Source organism: Neopsephotus bourkii, unplaced genomic scaffold (assembly GCF_033783945.1).
Source record: "Neopsephotus bourkii isolate Nb327-2 ecotype Australia unplaced genomic scaffold, CSIRO-AGI_Nbou_v1 NB_1358, whole genome shotgun sequence".
In the NCBI taxonomy this organism is placed as follows: domain Eukaryota; kingdom Metazoa; phylum Chordata; class Aves; order Psittaciformes; family Psittacidae; genus Neopsephotus; species Neopsephotus bourkii.
Window position 1 is genome coordinate 2,842,726 of NW_026901837.1, and position 19,803 is coordinate 2,862,528.

Below are 19,803 nucleotides of genomic sequence, written 5' to 3' on the forward strand. Positions count from 1 at the left end.
TCTGCTCCCTGGCTGGGAGAAGGAGAGACTATTTGTCTCCTACCCAGCACAGCCACATCTGTACCTCCTGAGTTCTTTCACTTTTGTCTGAATATCTGAAATACTATTCACACAACAGCACATTTTAAGAGTCTCTGTCTTTATTCATGCACCATTACTTTACAAGTTAATTGTCTATTTTTCCTCTTCTTAGGGGGTAGCTGATTTGTAGCTAGATTGTAGCTAGACATTAAAATAAGTTATTGAAAAGTTGTACAATAGATCGTATGTTCCTTGTGGTAGCAAGAATAGTGGGGGTTCTTAGCCATTAAAGTTTTGAAGGCTGCAGTGTAAACTTGTGCAACTTCCATTGAATGAATTTTACCTCTAACTCTTCACTTTAAATGTTCTTGTCTCAAGTGTAAGAAGAAGACTAATTAAAATATATATATATATATTTGGCAATATTTCACTTCCCAAATCTTTGTGCCCTAGGTCCCCTTAAAAATAATTCACAGATCAAATGTTTGTCATCCAGAGTTGATCTGAGCATGATTCGTTTCACTGATACTGCGCAGGATTCTTGGGTGACAGTTTGAAAGTTTTCCTCAAAACTTGTTTGTGTGGAGCTTTGGGGTTTGTTTCGTTATGATGTTTGCATTTGGAGCAAGCTTGAAGTGTCTAAAGCTATTGTAGCTATTGTACCCTTATTGCAGAAGAGTATAGGGGGAAAGACTGTAGAAAAACCCAGTTAACCCTTTAAAGCATTGCTCTGTTTTGCAGAACAGATAGCCTTTTGTACTTGAAGTTGATTTGTCTGTGAAAGGCAACACCTGAATATCATGTAAGACTAAATAATTATGCCTGATTGTAAGGGTTTTTTTTTTTCCAGGTACAGGTCACATGAAATTCAGTTAGGGTAGAGTATGTACAAAGCTAAGGAATATGCAGATTTTCTGTTGTAAGATAGTGTAAAAATTATTTACACTTAATACTTGCATAAAGGTTAGAAAGGTTGATGAAGCGATATTTAGTTTTGCTTTACTATTCACTGCGTGTCAGAATGTAATTATGACTGATTCATGAAACTGTCTTAGCAATGAACCGTCTTTATTAAAATGCGGATCAAGACAAGAGCTGACAGTAATAAAGAATAGAACATTTTAGTCTTGTTGCTTTTGAATGATTGCTAATTACCCCAGAGGTCATGTATAGTGCTTATGAGGATTCATTGACATTTTCTTTAAAGTCTGCTGTTTCAACAACATCTGAACAGGGAGACAAAAACTGTATGCATATCCAACAAGGCCTGGACCAAGTTTTTATCCACCATGAAATACCTGATGATTCCCTTTCTCCTTCTCCCTCCCCCTGAGTACAACTTACTCCCATGGATCTGTGTAGCAGAAACTTAGGACTGTTACAAACTCCATTTACTTTTTATTTTTTAAGCAAGGTCGATTTTAATAGTGGATAAAAGGAGCAGCCCTTTACCATGCTTACTCATGGCTAATGGTCTGGTTGATCTCCTTTCAGAGCTGCACCAAAGAGGAAACCCTGCACTTTGTATGCTTCTCTCAGCAGGCTGTAGACAGACCTGCCCAGCTCATGAGTCCCAGTTGGACCAGTTTCACGTTCTGAAACATGCTGATGACTTTCAGAGTATGGCAAAATTGAAACCTGTGGATGTGCTTTGTAGGTCAGAAATAGTTTTTTCATAGCACACTGTCTTTTAGCTTGAGAGGATTCTTTGTATCTGCCACAGTTACAAATCATCTGGGAAAATTCCAATTGTAGTGGTATCCTTTGGATGGAGAAAGCTTTTCTTGAAATTGCTTAAGAAAGAATTTTAAGAAAGAAGAAACAGATTTCTAGTTCATAGTCTAACACTACATAGACTCAAATAATGAACAGTAAAAATCATTACGTCTGGTGGGCTCTGTTTACCTGAGGAGCTCTCCCCCTGTTGCTTGCTGGTGGAGGGCTCTTGCCACCTGTCTGCATGTTGTGTGATGCGAGAGATTTTTTCTCTTAAGCTGGATGTAAATGTATGAGAAGGGTGATTGCCGATAAACAATCTCATTATATTCTGATTTTATTGATCCCGTGCCTTGTTAATGGAGGCCAAACCAGCAGGACAGGTGTGGGGTGATATTTGGGGGGGGGTGGGTTGGGGGTGGGGGTGTGATTTTTCTTTCTTTTTTTGGGTTATACACTAATACAGAGAGTTAGCTGCTGAGCATGTATTTGAAAAGGGAAGATGATACCTCTGTGGAAATTGATTCCTTTTGCTCAGAAAGAGTGGTTAGAAGTTGCACTTCTCAGTCAGGCATGGTTTTATTATTAATAGTAGGTGTTCTCGTGTGCTCATTAAGAACTAAACCAGAGGCCAAGAGTATTCATTGTGCAGTTTTGCATGCCTGGGCATAGGACTAATTTTACTTGTATGGAAAGTGCATTTGGCACTGCAGATGCAGTGCTACAGCTGCATTTGCAGGTGTCTAGTTTGGCCCGAGTGTGAAGGGCTGAGGAAACTTAGCAGGTGTGGGAATTAAGGTAATGATCATACCAAGATGAAGCGCTTTCCCATCTCTCTTCCCCTACATCTTCTCTGGAGGTAATCAAGTAGGTTTTGTCTGATCCTGTGGGCTGACTTTCTGATTTGAGTGAGTTCTGGTTTTCTTTTTGTAATGCCATTAAAATTTATAGCAGAGAATGACAATTGGGCTGACTTACGATGGTCTTCAATAAGGTTAAGAAATATCTACTCACCTGCATTATCAAGGGTCATGAGTTGATCACAATATTTGAGCTTACAGGGAAACATGGTATTTAGCACAGTGTTTAATGTGGACTGCAAGGCCATATATTAGCGTTTCAGGGGTTTTTGTGACACATGGGAAACACACATCTTGAGAAATTGCAGGTTATCCAGTTAACCTTGACTGCCTTTTGAAATTTCCTTGAACCTCTCTTCCTCTACTTGATGATTTATCCTGTCGTCTCTGATTTCTTGAGCAGCTAAACATTTGAATAGCTACCATTCTTGATTGCAGCAACAAAGGAATATTAAAGGGGCTTACAGGAACAAAAAATGTATACTGGTCTGTATTTAATAACTTTCTACTGTAGGTATACTGACAGTTTAATTTTATCTGTTCTATCTGAAGGTTGGTTTAGGTGCTCTCTGTGGAGCTGAGCCTTGAGACTTTGTCTTTTTTTCCTTCTGGAATAAAAAGTTTTGATGCCACTTCAGTGGAAATGAGTGTATGATCATGCTGTATTTTTAACTTACTAATTGCGTTTTCAATTCTGTAATTGTATTTGTTCTTTGTATACATAAATACATAAATGACTTCAAAATAAATTGTATGACTAATTAATTTTATGCATTTGAATTCAATAGGCTAAGTCAGACTTGAAATATCTCAATAGAATAGAAAATCTGTTGGAAACTGTAAATGATTCCACAGAACAGACTCAACTAACTGGAGCTTCAATTTCAAGTATTTATTTCAAAAGGAAAGGAGAAGTATAGCCCAAGTAAATGAAATTTGAAAGTTTAAAATTCCATCTTAAGAAACAGAAACCGATAGTTACAGTCATGGCTTTGACAATTAAGTACTAACAATCTGAGCACTCCAGTTAGTTCTTTGGCTGTTGATTAGGATTCCGTGGTGGTGATTAGTGTGAGGATGCAATCACATCTGTAGGGTTTAATCAGTTCAGTACTGGAGAAGTTAGTCCACAGATGGAGAGAGAACTAGAATTCCTACGTGTAATCTTAGTAGGGCTTTTCCCCATGCTGAAAAAAATTGAAGAGTAAAAGATTTTGGTGTGCTTTATTTTCTTCTATTAGACATTCTGATTATATGATGTCTTTTTAATATTTAAATAATTTATCTTGAAAAAAATATTTACAAATGTGAACGTTTTGCCCTCTGCATTCCTGTGAAGTGGGTAAGTGAATGTTTCTGTGTGTAGAAACAAAGAACTGTGGTGGATACCCTTGTCGACAAAGGAAACCCCAAAAGGAAAAGCTTTTGGATCTCTGCTTAGCACATAATTTCTTTGTGACCTTTCTGACTCTGGCTTTGAGTAAAGGTGACCATGTGCTGAATCCCCCTTTAGAACAGTCTCCACCAGTACATTCTTAATGGCTGTTACTGCCCGCCAGTGCAAGCAGTCCTCCCATTACTGCCCTTCAGTTCACTGGTACTCCTATCACACCCTTTCTGTTCTGCGCTGTGTAGGGCTCAGTTTGCGTAAATAGCATTGCCCACCACAGTGCATGTTTGCATGCTGGTTTGTTGGCATTATTTCCACATTATCATTGAATGATTGGTTTCTTTACTCACACTTCTGTTTGATTTTTTTATTTTTTTGTTCCACTGTTTTCCAGTAGCACCTATAGATGTGTACTCTATCATATATTCACATAAGGAGAAGGATGTTGCTGCCCTACAAAGCTTATAATCTGAAAACAGCAATCGTGTTTTGAAGGAACGTTTTCTGGGAGCTTGTTGCTATGCAGATTATAAGGTTTTGTTTTAATGGCAGGGCCGTCCATTTTATATATATTTACACAATGCTCTGAGGTCCAAGTCAGAGGTTCTTGAGACAGTAATGGATGAAAAATGTGCTAGAGATTCGAAGTAGATACCAGCCAGAATTTGATGGAGTGTGCTGGTTTGAAAAAAATGAGATGGCTGTATTTGAAAGGTAGGACAGAATTAAGCCAAAAAAAGCCCCCCCTCCTTGACCCAAACTAAACTCAGAAATTGAAACATCCAAGGAGCAGGATAGTAAAATGCCAAATGTTTTCCAAAGGCCTAAGTATCTTTCTATTCTTGTTAACTGGCCTTTACTTCTATGCATATGTTGTGTGTCACAGAAAACTGCTGTATATCAGAATCGTAGCTTTCCATTTTGTTTATGTTTGGTTCAGTTGACTTTTGCCTCCTAAGGAAGCAAGAACTCAGTAGGACTGTAATAACTGCATTTTATATACATCTGAGCAGGATGCTGCTACTGCCTCTCTTGCTGAAAAGTCTCACGGCCCAGAATATCTAACGTATTTTAAAGAAAAACTGTGTAATGTGGTATCACATTAGAATCAATAGTGGTGCATTATTGGAGGCCTAGAAGACAAGGTTTATAGGAAAAAGAAATATCATTAATTTAGGCAGCTGTTTGTAACTTTAAAAGGGCCCCAAAACATATGCTTTGGAGCACACAAACTCTTCTTCATTAGTGTCCATTAGTGATAGCAATTTTTTTTTAATAGCAATAATACTAATTACTTTGAAGAAATAGAAAAGGGAAGGAAGGCAGAAGAAACGCAACTACTTCATAGCTGTTGTGGTAGTATTTACTCCTGTAGTCCTTACCTCCAAAACTCGTTTGCTGTAATGTTAAATCATGGAGTTGTAAAGACTGTCAGTGCATTTAAGGAGTGATGAGTTCGTAAGCAGAACACAAATACACTAGAATACTGTATCACAAAGCGCTGATTTATATTTCAGCAAGCCGCAGTGACCTGCATAATATAGCAGAGCATTAGTCTGTGTGTGTCTGCTCAACTCAGCAGTCATTATCAGCTGAGCCTCAAGCACCACTGTAAATATCAGCACAATAGACTTCCACTGGCTACAGTGCTCAGGTGCACTTATTTTTAATCTCAGCCCTACCGTGACCATGCCCCACTCTTAAGTATCTATAGCTCTGTTTCCACTCTTCACACTATATGCAACAGCATGAGAGAACAGCAGTGCTTATAAACCCATCTTGAAGGCCAGAGAAGATGAGGCTGAATTAATGCAAAATTTCCTACCTGTTGTTTCCAAGAGAAAAACAAAACAACCAAAATTATAAACAGTATCTCAGTATCTAAATAATCCCGCAGCCTGCGGGATTTATTATCCCTTACTTTGGGATACTAAAACATTAGGTGGATGGAAAGGTGCTGAGCACTGATGCCAGGCAGAGAAAAGCAAAGTACACCAACGCTGCTGTGAAATTTCGGGAATCTTCCTTGTAGCCTTGACTGCCAGACTGATGCTGAAGAAAAGCTTAAACATCCTCCCTCCCTTGTGCATATTATTAGATGCCTCTGGAACTTTTTTCTTCTGCTCTGTTATTCTCTTTCTTTGTAAGCTTTCACGGAAAGAAAGGGAATAGATTATAATAATATTGTAGCACCAATACTGTTGTGTTTGCAGTAGCCTTAGCCCAAGGTAATGATTTGATTAGTATGGCTTTTACACTTACGGGAATTAGAGATACATGGATTTTCCTGGGATTCTGTGCTTTCAGATGACTTCTTTCCCCCCCCCTTTCCTTCTTCAGCTGTGTATCTTTTCAGGGAAGTTGGAGGTTGAAAATAGGTACCGAGTCTTCAATAACAGCCAAGGGAAAAAAACAGTGCAGTGAGTCATCACAGTCACTCCTGCAGATATTTGTACTCTCTGAGTCCTATGCAACGCATTTCTTCAATAGGGCTATTGTTCCTTAAATCACTGATGGTAGTTCTCCTAAAATTTAAGGGTTTTTTTTCCCTGCAACGTAGTTGCTATAAATGAGGTTTGACATTTCCAATTTTGTTACTTGAATGCCCTCAAGGAGGCTTTGAAAAATTTGACAGAATATGAAATACTTAACGAGAGCATTAAAGATAAACTAATAGTTCATAGTGAAGAAGCAGAGTAATTTAGTGGTTCTAGCAATCCAAAGCATTTTAATGGTATTGAATTACCTAAAAAAACCCCAAAGTCTTATTGTTTTAATTAAATTGTTGATAGAGGTATCTTTTATAAAATATTAAAACTTTTCCTCCCTTTCTTTTATAGTATCTTTTGCTTCTGGCTGTGTAACACCCACAAGTTGTGTATGATGGCAGTATCAAGAAGAGATAAGCAGAGCTATTCCCTTTGCCAGAGGGTGTAAAATCTTGATCCCACTGCAATTAGTGAGAGTTTTGCTCTCAGCCTCAGGCCTTGACCCCAAAAAGCATCCTTTAGTACAGCTGATTTTGAGTTTTCTAACAGAAGCAATTATTGTGACTACTCAGGATCATTTGTATCACACTTGGAATCTTACAGGTTGCTTAAAGGGGGCAGGATTTCGGGAAGCAACTTATTCTGAGTCAACTCAGACATACAAAAATGAAACAAAACCTTTTTGATATAGAGCTTTGTTTATCCCCCTGTGTGTTTTGGTCCATTTTGCAGCAAGACTTGGCATGGTTCATATATTTGACTCATAAAATTTCTTAATCTTAGTAGAAAGATAAAATGAAATTAGTTTTAGCTTATAAAACAGAAGTAGTTTCAGTTGTCTCTGTTGCTAGAATTGGATTGTGGTCTCTTAAACTTTTAATTTTCTGTTTCTTAATGTGTATTTTTAATGTGGAAATAATTATTTTTACACACTCTCTCAGCAAAGCACTACCTAGAGAGAACGAGTAATACCCATTCTCATTTCATTCCACATGCTTCCAAACTGTATTAATTTTCTAGTGGATGGGCTTTTGAAACTGGCTACTTTTTTGTTTTGGATATATGAATGATTTCCACCTTATTTCTTTGCTTTGATAATTGGAAAGGAGACTTCAGTTTTGTGATCTTGAATCAGTTTTGCAGATGATATTCATGCTGATGGTTTATCACAGAACTGTGTCTTCTCTCTAACATAAACAATAGTAAATACGGTTTTGGCTTGAGGAAAGCTATTCTTTTTTCTTTTTTTTGTCTCTGTAGAAGTACTGCAGCACAGTGCAGCTTGATTCTGGAATAGACTACAGGAAACGAGTGCTTCCTGCTGCTGGAAAACTTTACTACCTGTAAGTTTATCTGCAATATGGTATTCACCTTCTTTTTCCTTCTTATTAGCCAATAATTTCCTAGTCAATAGGAAATGAAAAACAGTAGAATTAGCAGGGTGTGACTTTTCCTTCTTTTGCCTTCTGGTCCATTTTTGTTCAGCAAACGGCCTTCCATTATGCCTCGATATTAACTTCATTAAACTATGTTTTCAGTATCCACACTAGCATCATTTATAATGTCTGACTGAATAAAAACTAATTAGATTTTTTTGGGGAGGTGTGGTGTTTGGAGAACTGAAGTGACAGATGGTTAGAAAGTAATGAATATCCTCTTGTAAGAGATTGCACAATTCTCCTATAATAGAAGAACATCCTTATTGTATTTAAGTAATTAAGTATTTATAGAAATCCAGTGACAAGGATTCATTTAATATTGGGTGTTTCCAGTGGATTAAAAAACACTGACACTCTCCTATTTTGACAGATTGTTTCTGTTCATCATGACAAAATTTCTTTAGCAGTTTGTTCTATATTTGCAAATAAATAAATTTAAAAGTACATTCACAGTTGTGCTTCTGGTTGCAGCATGTATCTGCCTAGTAGAAACTTCATTTCTTCTACTTGTCAAATACTTTGAGTCCTTTGCATTGCAGACATTTTTCTGTCTTGTATTTGCTCTTAAAGTATTATTTAATCAATGATAACCTGAGGCAGGCAGACAACAGTAGCTTAAAATGAGATTTATAACCATTGTATCTTTCAACCCAACACACAAGATTGATTTAAAAATCGTGTTTCCGTTAAGAAAGGTGTGGTATTTTCATCAATGTGACAGGTATTTGAAATGAAGTACGTCCATATCACTTTATAATAAAATTAGAAATTGAGTTTGACTGGAAGGAGGAGTAGTGCTTAGCAGAATTACAACAGGTAACTCTTTCTGCTTCTGGAAGGAAGTGATGGAATCTTATGCATGAAAAATGGGTCCAGTGCAGATTCTGTGTGTGACTGTATGAATGCAAGAAAAGTAACTCTTGTTCTGTATACTTGCCTTGCTTCAGTTTCTTTAAGTTTTGTGGTGTCTGCTCAGAAGCACTATTCGAAGCTGCCACTTATCTCAGCATTGCTCAGCGTGACTCTTGTTCTGACGTCTACATAGCTGTCTCTGCTTACGGCTCTGCTTATTTTGCCCCTTGCACTTGTGTGACTCGCTGTTTGGTAATTGTGGAGAGCCCCTACCATATTCTTTTCTCACTGTCCATACTTTAAAGAAATGAAGAGCACGTATGTGGTTTCTGACAGGTAGTACACTAAACATGGTGCCTATGGCATCAGCTCTCTGAGGAGAAGAAATGTGAAGAAGTCACAGGCTTAGTACCCAGGCAGATTATTTCATGGTCTTCTACTGTAAAACTTGTGATCAAGTGAACAGCAGAGATCTGTGATAAGTCTACCTTGTGTTCTCTCATGATAGTAGGTTATCTCTATAATTTCTGTAAATCATTAAGGAGTGGAAAAAAAGTATTTAAAATTCCTTATTTCATCAGCCTTTCTTTTTCTGTGGAATCTTATTCTTCTATTCAAACTTGTTAACTGGAGCTTTCAACCCTGCACAACTAGCTTAGTATGTGGGGATTTTTCTGTTTTAAAATTACATTCTATACAGTATTTTGCCACAGATTACTGAAATCTAGTTAGCAGTCTTGCCCCCAAAAGAAAGTGTTCTTGTCCAACGTGTTTACATTCTCCTGTTAATGGTTACAGTATCATCATTGGTTTTGTGGGTTTTTTTAAATCCTCTTGATGCTTTTACAGTTTATGTAGTCTTTCATTTAAAATACGTGGCTGTGGTTTGCTGTAAGCTGTTTCATACTCATCTGAAAGTAACACAAGATTCCTGATGAAAGCAACTTCCTTGATCTTAGTCTCTGGTGCCTGTTTTCAAAACAAACTTTCTTGGCAATTATACAAACTTCACTGAAGCATTATACATCCTACTTCTAGTTTATTGTCTGCCACAGCATGCATACATATATCTGTCTATCTATCTGTTAAAAATGATAGACATCATTATCATTACAAATGATAGATACTGCAGAAAGATCGGCCCTCTAACCCATTCAGTGAGGAAAGATACTCCCTGATCAGACTGATTTCTAATTTTTATGGCAAGCAGAAGATGAATATAAACTTTTTAGCTGAGCTGTCAGCACAGGTATTTTGTGTTTTCACCATCTGGGACTGATTTTTTTCTAATAGTATTGGAGACAGAGAGTGGAAACTGATAAATTTAGTGATGCAGAGATCATGCTGGTCTTCTGAATTTCATAGTTTTAAGTTTGCAAATGGTTTGGTCGATACAATCAGTTGACTTGATTCTCCCCCCCCCCAAAAAAAAAAGAAAAAAAAAGCTGCTCCAATATTTAATTTCACAAAGCCCCCTCTCAGAAATTTCAAAGGACACTTCTTTAGGTGCTTGACTGCCTTGCCTTGTCTATTTGCTCTTATTTTGCATGTAAGATAGAACCAGAAGCCTTTTTTCTCATTGTGTACACATAGTGTTAATGGATCTGCTCTGCCTGTATTGCCTCATTACTGGAAACAGCTCAAAACACAGAAGTCTTTCAGTGTATGCAAATAAGGCAGAATCATCTACCTGAGAGTTAATATTCTCTACTTTTAAGTGTATTCTAAATCTAATGTTTGTATTTAGAGCATAACATCCTGTGCTTTTTTTTTTATGGGCAAAAAGCTAAGCAGGCTCAGGCAGCTGTTTGATGTTGGCTTCAAGTGTTATTAATTTCATATTCTATTATTCTTTTCACTGTAGCACAAGTGAAGCTGATGTGGAGGCTGTCATGGATAAGTTGTTTGATGAGCTGGCTCAGAAACAAAATGATTGTACGTAAGTTAATTTCTCTTGAAAGAGAATACATTTAGAACACAATGCCCAATCTCCACTGACCAATTAATAAGTTCCATTGCTGTATATGGGTTGATGCCACACTCAAGTGGCAGTCATTGTATCAGCATTTTGTCTAATTTATGTGTTGAATCATGTGCTATTATTCATGAAGCTATGCATTTCCTATCTGTAAGAGATGAATTTTATAGTAATTATCCAGAGAAGATTGAGTCTTTGTTCATGTTCCCATAGTAACTAGACCAAGGATTCTAAAAGTGCAAGGCAGAGAGCTGAGGCTGAATAAAGCATGTGGAACCATTGCAGACTTCACGTTTGAAGAGCTGTGCGACAGAGTGAGTACCCAGTCAAATCCAGATCAGTAAATGCTCAGACTTTTCACAGTTAAAAAAAAAACCACACAAACTTGCTGTTTTCCCAAGGTGTACTAAACAAAATGGGCTTTTTTAAATTTGGCACAAGGATTATAAATTTAACAGGGTGGGGGGGAACAATTCCCCCAAAGAACAATAATTTTTAATGATACAGTAAATTCACTTTTAAGTATATCAGAGACTGTTTTCAAAAATCCTAATACAGTATATGCCTGGGCTAGCATCACTGCTGGAATATTAGTAGTTAAAACCTATCAGTATGTAAATAGCATTCAGACACTGTTTTTAAAGTCTGGGGATCAAGTTGATACTCAAGCAAAGGAGTAGTTATCCTGGCACCACTAGAGTAAAGCTTTTGCATGCCTTAGTTGTGAGTAGCTGTACAAGAGCTGTTTAGTCCTAGGCCTTCTCAAATTTGCCAAATCTTGCTAAGTCCTGCCAAATCCTCTGCTAAATGTGTGGGATGTGATTCCTGAAAAGCTCTCTTTGCATATTGACCTCCAGTGGGTTTGAAGACAGTCCCCCAGAAATTGCATTTTACTTCAGTGACCTCTCTGCTGATACCTGAAGTTACTGTATAATGATCACAACCCTAAATTAGGCCGGTAGCACCTTTGATTCAGGATGCTGACCAGCCTTTTGGTTATAACATTACATTTTCACTTACTTGTAGCTATGTAGTTGATAACTATTTGGACAGAAATTTCTCTGGTTGTATTTTGGACTGTAGGTTTTAGACTTCATTGGGTTTTAGTTTCAGACAAAGCCAGTTAGCCATTTGTGAGAAGGGAGGTATGTCACTGGTAGAACAGCTTGCTTCTCACTAAAAGTTTTGAGACAACCTCTTCATTGTGCCTCTTAATTTATCAGGAAACTGTGCTGTCAGCAAACACTTGTAAAATTCTTTAGCCCAGTAAATGCCTTATGTACTTAAATGGGATGACAAATTGCTTCTAAGGAGAAGTGCTCCGGTATCTCACATGGTAGCGGTCACTACTTTGGATCTGAAAGTTCCGACCTGTTAAAGAATTAACATGGGTTTCAGACCCTCATCTTGGCATAAGGAGCTGAGATGCTTGGCTTGCACTTAGAGCAAGTAAAGAGAATCCTTATGAAATGTCAAATATTATTTCACAGTATTGTTCTTACATTGATTACCCCAGGACTTGGGAAGGCATGTTTCAATTCAGATAGCTTCTGCATATGCATTATGATAGTCTAATAGGATAACAGCATGCTTAGACCTAAAGCAACATGGCAGACAGTAAATGGTTTTCTTTAACAAATCACTCAGTCATTGCTTATTTTCTTTGTGTATGTTTCCATTTCTCCCTACCTTTAATTGTTATATACAATTACTTATTTTGCCATTATTTTTCTCTTCGGTTCACTGATGTACTTTTCTAGAGTCATAGACTGGTTTGGGTTGAAAGGGACTTTAAAGATCATCCAGTTCCAACCCCCTGCCATGGGCAGGGACACCTTCCACTAGACCAGGTTGCTCAAAGACCCATCCAGCCTGGCCTTGAACACTGTGGGGGATGGGGCAGCCACAGCTTCTCTGGTCAAGCTGTGTCAGTACCTCACCACCCTTAATTCATAAATATTACATCAGTGTATTGGTAACGTGGTATCACTGTACTCACTTCATTGGTAGAGCAGTATAGTCATGAACTTCAGAATTGTCCAGTAAATTTGGATGAATGGCTCGAGTTGCTTCTGATTTTTTTTTCATTAATATAAACTTTTATAGCACTTCATAGCAAGAGTAAAAAACTCCCATTGGTATAAGCTGCATTTAAGACCTTTCCTGCCTCTTGCTCCATTTGCCCTCCCCATTGCTATTTAAATCTGATAAAAGGCAAAAGAAAAATTTAGTTGTCAAACCACAAAACCATGCTCATTTTTTTCATTAAATCTTTTAGCTTCTCAATGGAAAATTTTTTACATGCAGTATCATTTTAGCAATCAGAATGGAAAGTCATTCCCACTGATACCACAAGAAGAGTGCCCTGGTGCTTTGTAGCCAGAAAAAGTCAGGTGACATTCAACATGACAGGAAGTATAAAGTCATTGATATATATGCAAGTAAGCTGGCTAGTAGTGGGAACTATTTGTAGAGGAATAAAACATAAATCTGTAGGTATTTAGTACTGCTTGTGGTGCCAAATGGTAAAGTTAACAGGTATCATAAGTGAAGCTATTAGGAAAAAGGAAACTCGGAGGCTGAGAAAGATGTAATTAAAAGGAAGATCTATAAAAAATACTGGAGAGGAATTTGTTGGATTTGGCTAGAGTGAATCTGCAGGCTTCTTTGTGTAGGACCTGAGGACAGAGTCCAATGAAAAGACAAGCTGTATGAAGGGACATGGGGCAGGGAATCTGCCTGTAGCAACCAGGAAGGGGCTTAATTCTCAGTCCAAGCAAGTGTCCTAGGCAAATAAATGCAATTTAGTGTTGTAGGAGCCAATTAAACTTACAACAGAATTGAAGACAAGATTTGCAGGTAGCTTTTTATCAGTGATAAGTCCTGGTGACAGGCATGATAGATGTGAAATTCTCTGGGGGAAAAATGACATATAATTGATAATTATTGAAACCTCAAGGGACAACTAATGATAATGTGGAATCAGTGCTTGCAGCCTACTTACGGACAGAGTGGCCAAACAAAGTGGAGGACAGCGTGCAACATTAAAGACACTGGTACCTGACTTAAAGTTAATTAGTACGAGGATCTTGAATACATATCAATCAGTTTACAATTAACAAACCCAAGAGGGTAGTACTCATAGGGGTCTTTTGCAAGTGGAGAATGAGGTGCATTGCTTCTTGAGCACTTGGCTATAAAAAGCATGTGAAAAAATACCACTGTATGGGAAGCTTGTGCAGTAGATGATATGCAGGAAATGGTAAAATGTAATTAGTCTGAAATTTGCAAATGATAATTTTCTAGTATAAAATGTACTACATCCGGTACAAGGTCATTTGGTTTGAGCAGCCTTATGGGAGCTTAGTGATGAATTCTTCTGGGAATTTTTATTGCATAGGGAAAATCTTCTCCATAATATTTTAATATTCAATGTAACCAGAAGATACTTCTAAACATTGAAATTATGTATTTAAGTGTTCAGGAAGAGTAATTTTCAAAAGCAAAAGGGAAGTATGACCAAAAGTAACTGGAAAGGGAAGTGTAAGCAGTAACAAACAAGAACAAGAAGGACTTTTTGAAGATGATAGTAAAAGTATATCCCATGTCACTGTCGAGACAGAATCAAGTAACATAGAATGAAAGGCAGCTAGTTATGAAGTGTAGGGAAATTGGAGAAACTAAAGGTCAGGCGCAAATATCATGTCTGCTCGGCCATAAGACTTGTTAAAGGGAGTATTGATATGGTGATGTTTCCATTGAAATGAAATTCTGTTTTAAAGGGAAGTAGTAAAACGTTTTCCACTTTGGTATCACATGGTTTCATGAAGTGTCAGCCAATACATATAGAATATAGTATATAGATATACCATAGAGGAAAATAGCAAATCAGCAGTTGGTAACTTTACGCCATTTGAAACATCTCCGAGCTTTAAGTAGCATTTTCAGAATAGCTGCTTTTGTAATTAGTACCTGAAGACCTTGGGAGATAGAGTTGGTGCCTTTATGGTACTATAGTCTTTTCTTTCTTGTTTCATGGACTAGCATCAATTTTTTTCATGGCAGGAATATAAGGAGTTATTTCTGTCTAAAATTATGCATCAGGTATTGGTAGCCACCAGATCTCCATTAACTTTTATGAAAATGAAATACAGAGACTATATTGTACGCAGTGCTGATATGACATGCAGTTGACATGGTAGAAGGCATCTTGTTACATTGTTGAGTGCATCAGTTTCTAAATCATAGTTTCCCAGTTGAGGAAAATGCCAAGTTTTATCTGATTTAGTTAATATAAAATTCATACACTTAAGCTTTTTTGCTTTACTGGCTATGTAAACATGTGGAAAACTAAAAAATGTTGGGTGAGAGGATATCGACCTATTTCAGCTGCTATAGAGCAAAATGAGAACCAGTTTTTCAGATCTGACGTACTAGGGTTTATGTAGCAGTATGGTACATGGTAGCATTTGCTGTGGCATGAAAGTGGTTACTGCTCACTAGAACGGAGCCCTGTCAGTGTCCTTCTGCAGTGTCATCATCCAGAATTATGCTTGGTTTTCATCAGAATGTTTGTTACCGTACAAGCTTTTCTGAGGTCCCATAAAATGGACAAATGCAGGCAGGAACGCTTGGAGAGGCACCAAGCAGAATGCTGAATTTTAACGCTGATGATAACATCCCCCATACTTTGTGGCCTTTAATTTCTTCCTGTCAGTTTCTCCATCTGTACAATGAGGGATACATTTGCAGTGGAGCTAGATTGCTGCAAAACATAATTAGTTAATTTTTTCATCAATTTGTTGTGTGAATGAAGGATAGTGGATTCTAAGGTGCTGATTCTTGACAAGCAAATACAGTTTAAAATTGTCCTTGGCAAATTCTAGAAGGCTTTTGTGCTGGTCAGATCTGATAACTTGAACTCTACAACAAGTTCATATAAAACTTTTTTTTCCTTACCCCTTTTCTCAGTAGTTGTATGTATATCCAAAGTTCAGGTGAAAATATGTTCTAAAGTAAAATGTACGTAGTAACTTGGTTTTAAAATCCCAAGGTCATAAACTAGCAGCCATGCAAATATAATTGTTACTGCTCCATCAGGATAGATTAATTTCTCTGTGGTTATGCATAAAGGTCAGTGTGCCTTATGCCTTAGAAAAATCACCCTCTGCCAGTCCACTTCCCTTTTAAAATTGTGCTTAAAAACTTTAAAAATTGTGACAGTTTGGCTTAAATCTTGAGCTGGTGTAAATAATTTAGGCAACAGTGTACCTTATATGTATTCTTCCAAGTAAGGAGACAGATAGTCTTCTTCACAATGCTAGCTTTTGAAGTCTTCCTCTCACTTGTGCATAGCAACTACTGCCCTCTGCTGGGAATTCTGACTTCATAGTGTACTCAAGCACATTTTAGCCTTCTCTTTACAGAAGTTGAATAACTTTGTTTCATGGATCCTGTATGATCTTTCAGTAGGTAATTAAATATGTCTTTTCATCCAGCTACCAAGTGCCAATGACTGCAGTATCTTAACATGATAGGAAGGTATCTGTAAAACTGATTTTGTGGATGGGTAACTAGAGAACATGTTAAATGCAAAAGGTTTAATATAGCAATGCATGAAAGTTCAGGAAAAGGTATCAGTAGAAGTCAGTATCTATGTTGTAAAAAGCTATCTTAATGTGATGATTTTTCTTTCCCATAGAAGTTTAGCATTTATGTAATTTCTGGCAAAATATATGTGTAGATTAACACAGCAAAGAAGTGCATTGCAATAAGCGCATACAGTACAGACCAGGAAGATGTGGTTCCTAACTTGAACAGCTTCTACTTCAAAATGAAAGACCTAACTAAGCTTTCTTAAAACAAACAAACAAACAAACAAACAAAAAGCTACCATTTTCAAAGGCAACAAGTGATTACTGATTCGACTGAATGTCTCCTCTACATGATGACACAACTCAGCTGCATTTGCACTTTAATGATTCTGAATCATTTTGAGGGAATTACCTTCATTAAAAATTGTTAAATGTATCCACTGTATTATTTGGTGTCATCTTTAGGATTATGGGATTTCAGGTGTAGTTGTAAGCAAACATACGTGGAGTTGCTCTGAAGTGATTTTGATCTTAGTTTTATTCCCAGCAGATTAGTTTTTGCAACTTAAGCTCTGTTCAGCCTGGCCTTGAACACTGCCATGGATGGAGCATTTACTGCTTCCTTAGGCAACCTGTTCCAGTGCCTCACCGTACTCACAGTGAAGAACTTCTTCCTTATATCTAACCTGAAATTCCCCTGTTTTAATCTGAACACATTACCCCTTGTCTTGTCACTACAGTCCCTGATGAAGAGTCCCTCTTCAACATCCCTGTAGGCCCCCTTCAGATACTCGAAGGCTGCTATGAGGTCTCCACGCAGCCTTCTCTTCTCCAGGCTGAACAGCCCCAACTTTCTCAGCCTGTCTTCATACAGGAGGTGCTCCAGTCCCCTGATCATCCTCGTGGCCCTCCTCTGGACTTGTTCCAACAGTTCCATGTCCTTTTTATGTTGAGGACACCAGAACTGTACACAGTACTCCAAGTGAGGTCTCATGAGAGCAGAATAAAGGGGCAGGATCACTTCCTTCGACCTGCTGGTCACGCTCCTTTTGATGCAGCCCAGGATATGGTTGGCTTTCTGGGCTGCGAGCACACACTGAACCCAGCTCATGTTATGTTTCTCATTGACCAACACCCCCAAGTCCTTCTCTGCAGGGCTGCTCTGAATCTCTTCTCTGACCAACCTGTAGCTGTGCCTGGGATTGCTCCCACCCAGCTGTAGGAGCTTGCACTTGTCTTGGTTAAACTTCATAAGGTTGGCATCAGCCCACCTCACAAGCGTGTCAAGTTCCCTCTGGATGGCATTCCTTCCCTCCAGCGTATCAACCGAACCACACAGTTTGTTGTTGGCAGCAGACTTGCTGAGGGTGCACTCAATCCCACTGTCCATGTCACTGACAAAGATGTTGAACAGGATTGGTCCCAACACCCACCTCTGAGGGACACTAGTCATTACCTCATCCACGTCAGTCACCCCACATAAAGACCAAGGACAGAAAAGTGCTATTTCCGTTAGTAGGTAACACTGTCATACATGAATATAACATTGTTTATGAATTAAAAAAAAAAAAAAAAAGAAGATGGAAGTTACAAGCATCTTCTTAATCAAGAGCAAAGGTCCGAAACAGATCTCGGATACTGATCATCCATGTGGGTGTTAAAGCTGGGGAACGACTTACGCGAAGAATATGCAATAGTCATAAGATAAGGTGCTATCAACACCAAAATGTAGTTGGGAAATTCCAGAATGACTGTTGCTTGTGTTAGATCTGAGTTTGTCCCTCCTTATGTATAGATACTAAAGTAATAATCATTGCTACGTGATACTGTAATTACATGATCACATACAGCTGAATTGCATAGTTGGCTACTGTCATAGTCTGCACCAGAGTTAATGGTGATACTGTTCTTATTAAAAAAGACAAAACCAAGCAAGTTCAAACAAGTTCAAATAATGATTTTAAAGTTGCAGGTCAACTCATAGTGCTTAGTTAGGAAGCTCCAAAACAAAACTGCATGTTACTTGAACCTTTCCTCAGTATGCCATCTAATGTAATCTTTAACTACACAATGACATGCCTTTTTTTTTTCTTCTACCATCACAAACTTTCAGTAAAAACTTGATAAGAAATTGCATTCTTAATTAAAATTTCAGTTTATTAATAATACTTCAAATGAACTTCTCAGCTTTGCCTGTAACTTACAGAGCTTTCCAATAGATTTGTGCTGTTATACATTTTTTTAACCAAGTTAGCCATGCCCTACTAGCTTCTAACTCTTTCATTTGAACTTAAGCATGCAGCTGCATCACAGGTCATGCCTTGGGTTTTCCTGTCCATTTCTTGGCAGTCTGCAGTCTGTTTTATCCGCCCTACTAGTGATAGAATGTGACTCCTTTGTGAACAGCAGAAAGAGATGTCTAATTTTTTGTTACTGCTTAATGCCTAAGTTGTAAATATTATCTAGTCTTAAACTGTATTTTGGTTTTAGGGAGTTTTGGAGTATCTGCACTAAATTGTAGTTCTTGTCAATCAGAACTCTTGAGGATGTTATTGGAACTGGCCCTGGAATATCTTCCAGTATCAACAAAAATATTTTTTCTCTCAAGATGAAATACCTTTTTCTAACATATGTAAGGTGCTCTCTATTCTTCAGTCTCTAAAAGGTGAGCTACTTTGTCATTGATGAGTCAACAAAGAAGAAGGATGCTTTATACTTAATTAAATGGAATATATAATAGACACAGGAGACGACTAACTCTTGAAACAGCCCACAGAGAGCTCCAAATAATAAACGTTGCACTTGAAGCGAGATGATGATAGCTGAAAATGCATTAAGTAGACAGAGAAACAAAGACAAATGAAGGTGAGAACTCAGTCAAGCGGGCTGAAGTGGAGTAAACGCTTTGTCAGGAGGGTAGCCTATGTTAGTGCTAATGTGTTTTGCATTAGTATGGTGCCTATAAAATACTGACTCATGGCATCAGAGTTAATGACAAAAATCTACAACAGTTTTACCTTATGTACACATGCAGGAACAGTAAGACCATAAGAAAGAGTCTTACCTGTTAATGTTGGTTTGTGGTTTTCTTGGTTTTTTTAAATATTGCATCATGTGAAAGAAATGGTGACAATTGTTACATAAATGTGTTAACAGTTCTGAAGTTGAGTTTTGATTGATAATTGGGGGAAGAAAAAAGATGAGACAGTACCAGAAACACACCATCTCGCTGTTATTTTTAGAATGTTGTTCAGAAAACCAGATGAATCAGTCTAAACTTCATCTGCAGGGTTATTTCTTTCTAAACTCTAAAAGGAGAGTTTGAGAACTCCTCTATGTAAAGAACTACAGCTGATGCCAGCTGAGCCGTATATAACAGACTGGCTGACTCAGAGTTTCCATTGCATGTCACCAGACTTGAGTCTTGGTAGGGAGATACAGACTTATTCTATTTAAACACTCAT

At 37.8% G+C, this 19,803-nt stretch overlaps 1 protein-coding gene across 3 annotated transcripts in view; it reads left to right on the forward strand.

The window, feature by feature from the left end:
- The window catches only part of AFG1L (AFG1 like ATPase), a 58,495-nt gene that overhangs the window by 30,163 nt on the left and 8,529 nt on the right, over positions 1–19,803 (forward strand). For 2 of the 3 annotated variants that reach the window (XM_061366777.1, XM_061366778.1), the window contains exons 8-10: positions 7,737–7,819; positions 10,632–10,702; positions 10,959–11,059. The exons of the other annotated variant lie outside the window; for it this stretch is intronic. In XM_061366777.1, coding sequence (XP_061222761.1) covers positions 7,737–7,819; positions 10,632–10,702; positions 10,959–11,059 — 255 coding nt within the window. The remainder of the gene's footprint in view (positions 1–7,736; positions 7,820–10,631; positions 10,703–10,958; positions 11,060–19,803) is intronic. 3 annotated transcript variants of the gene reach the window in all.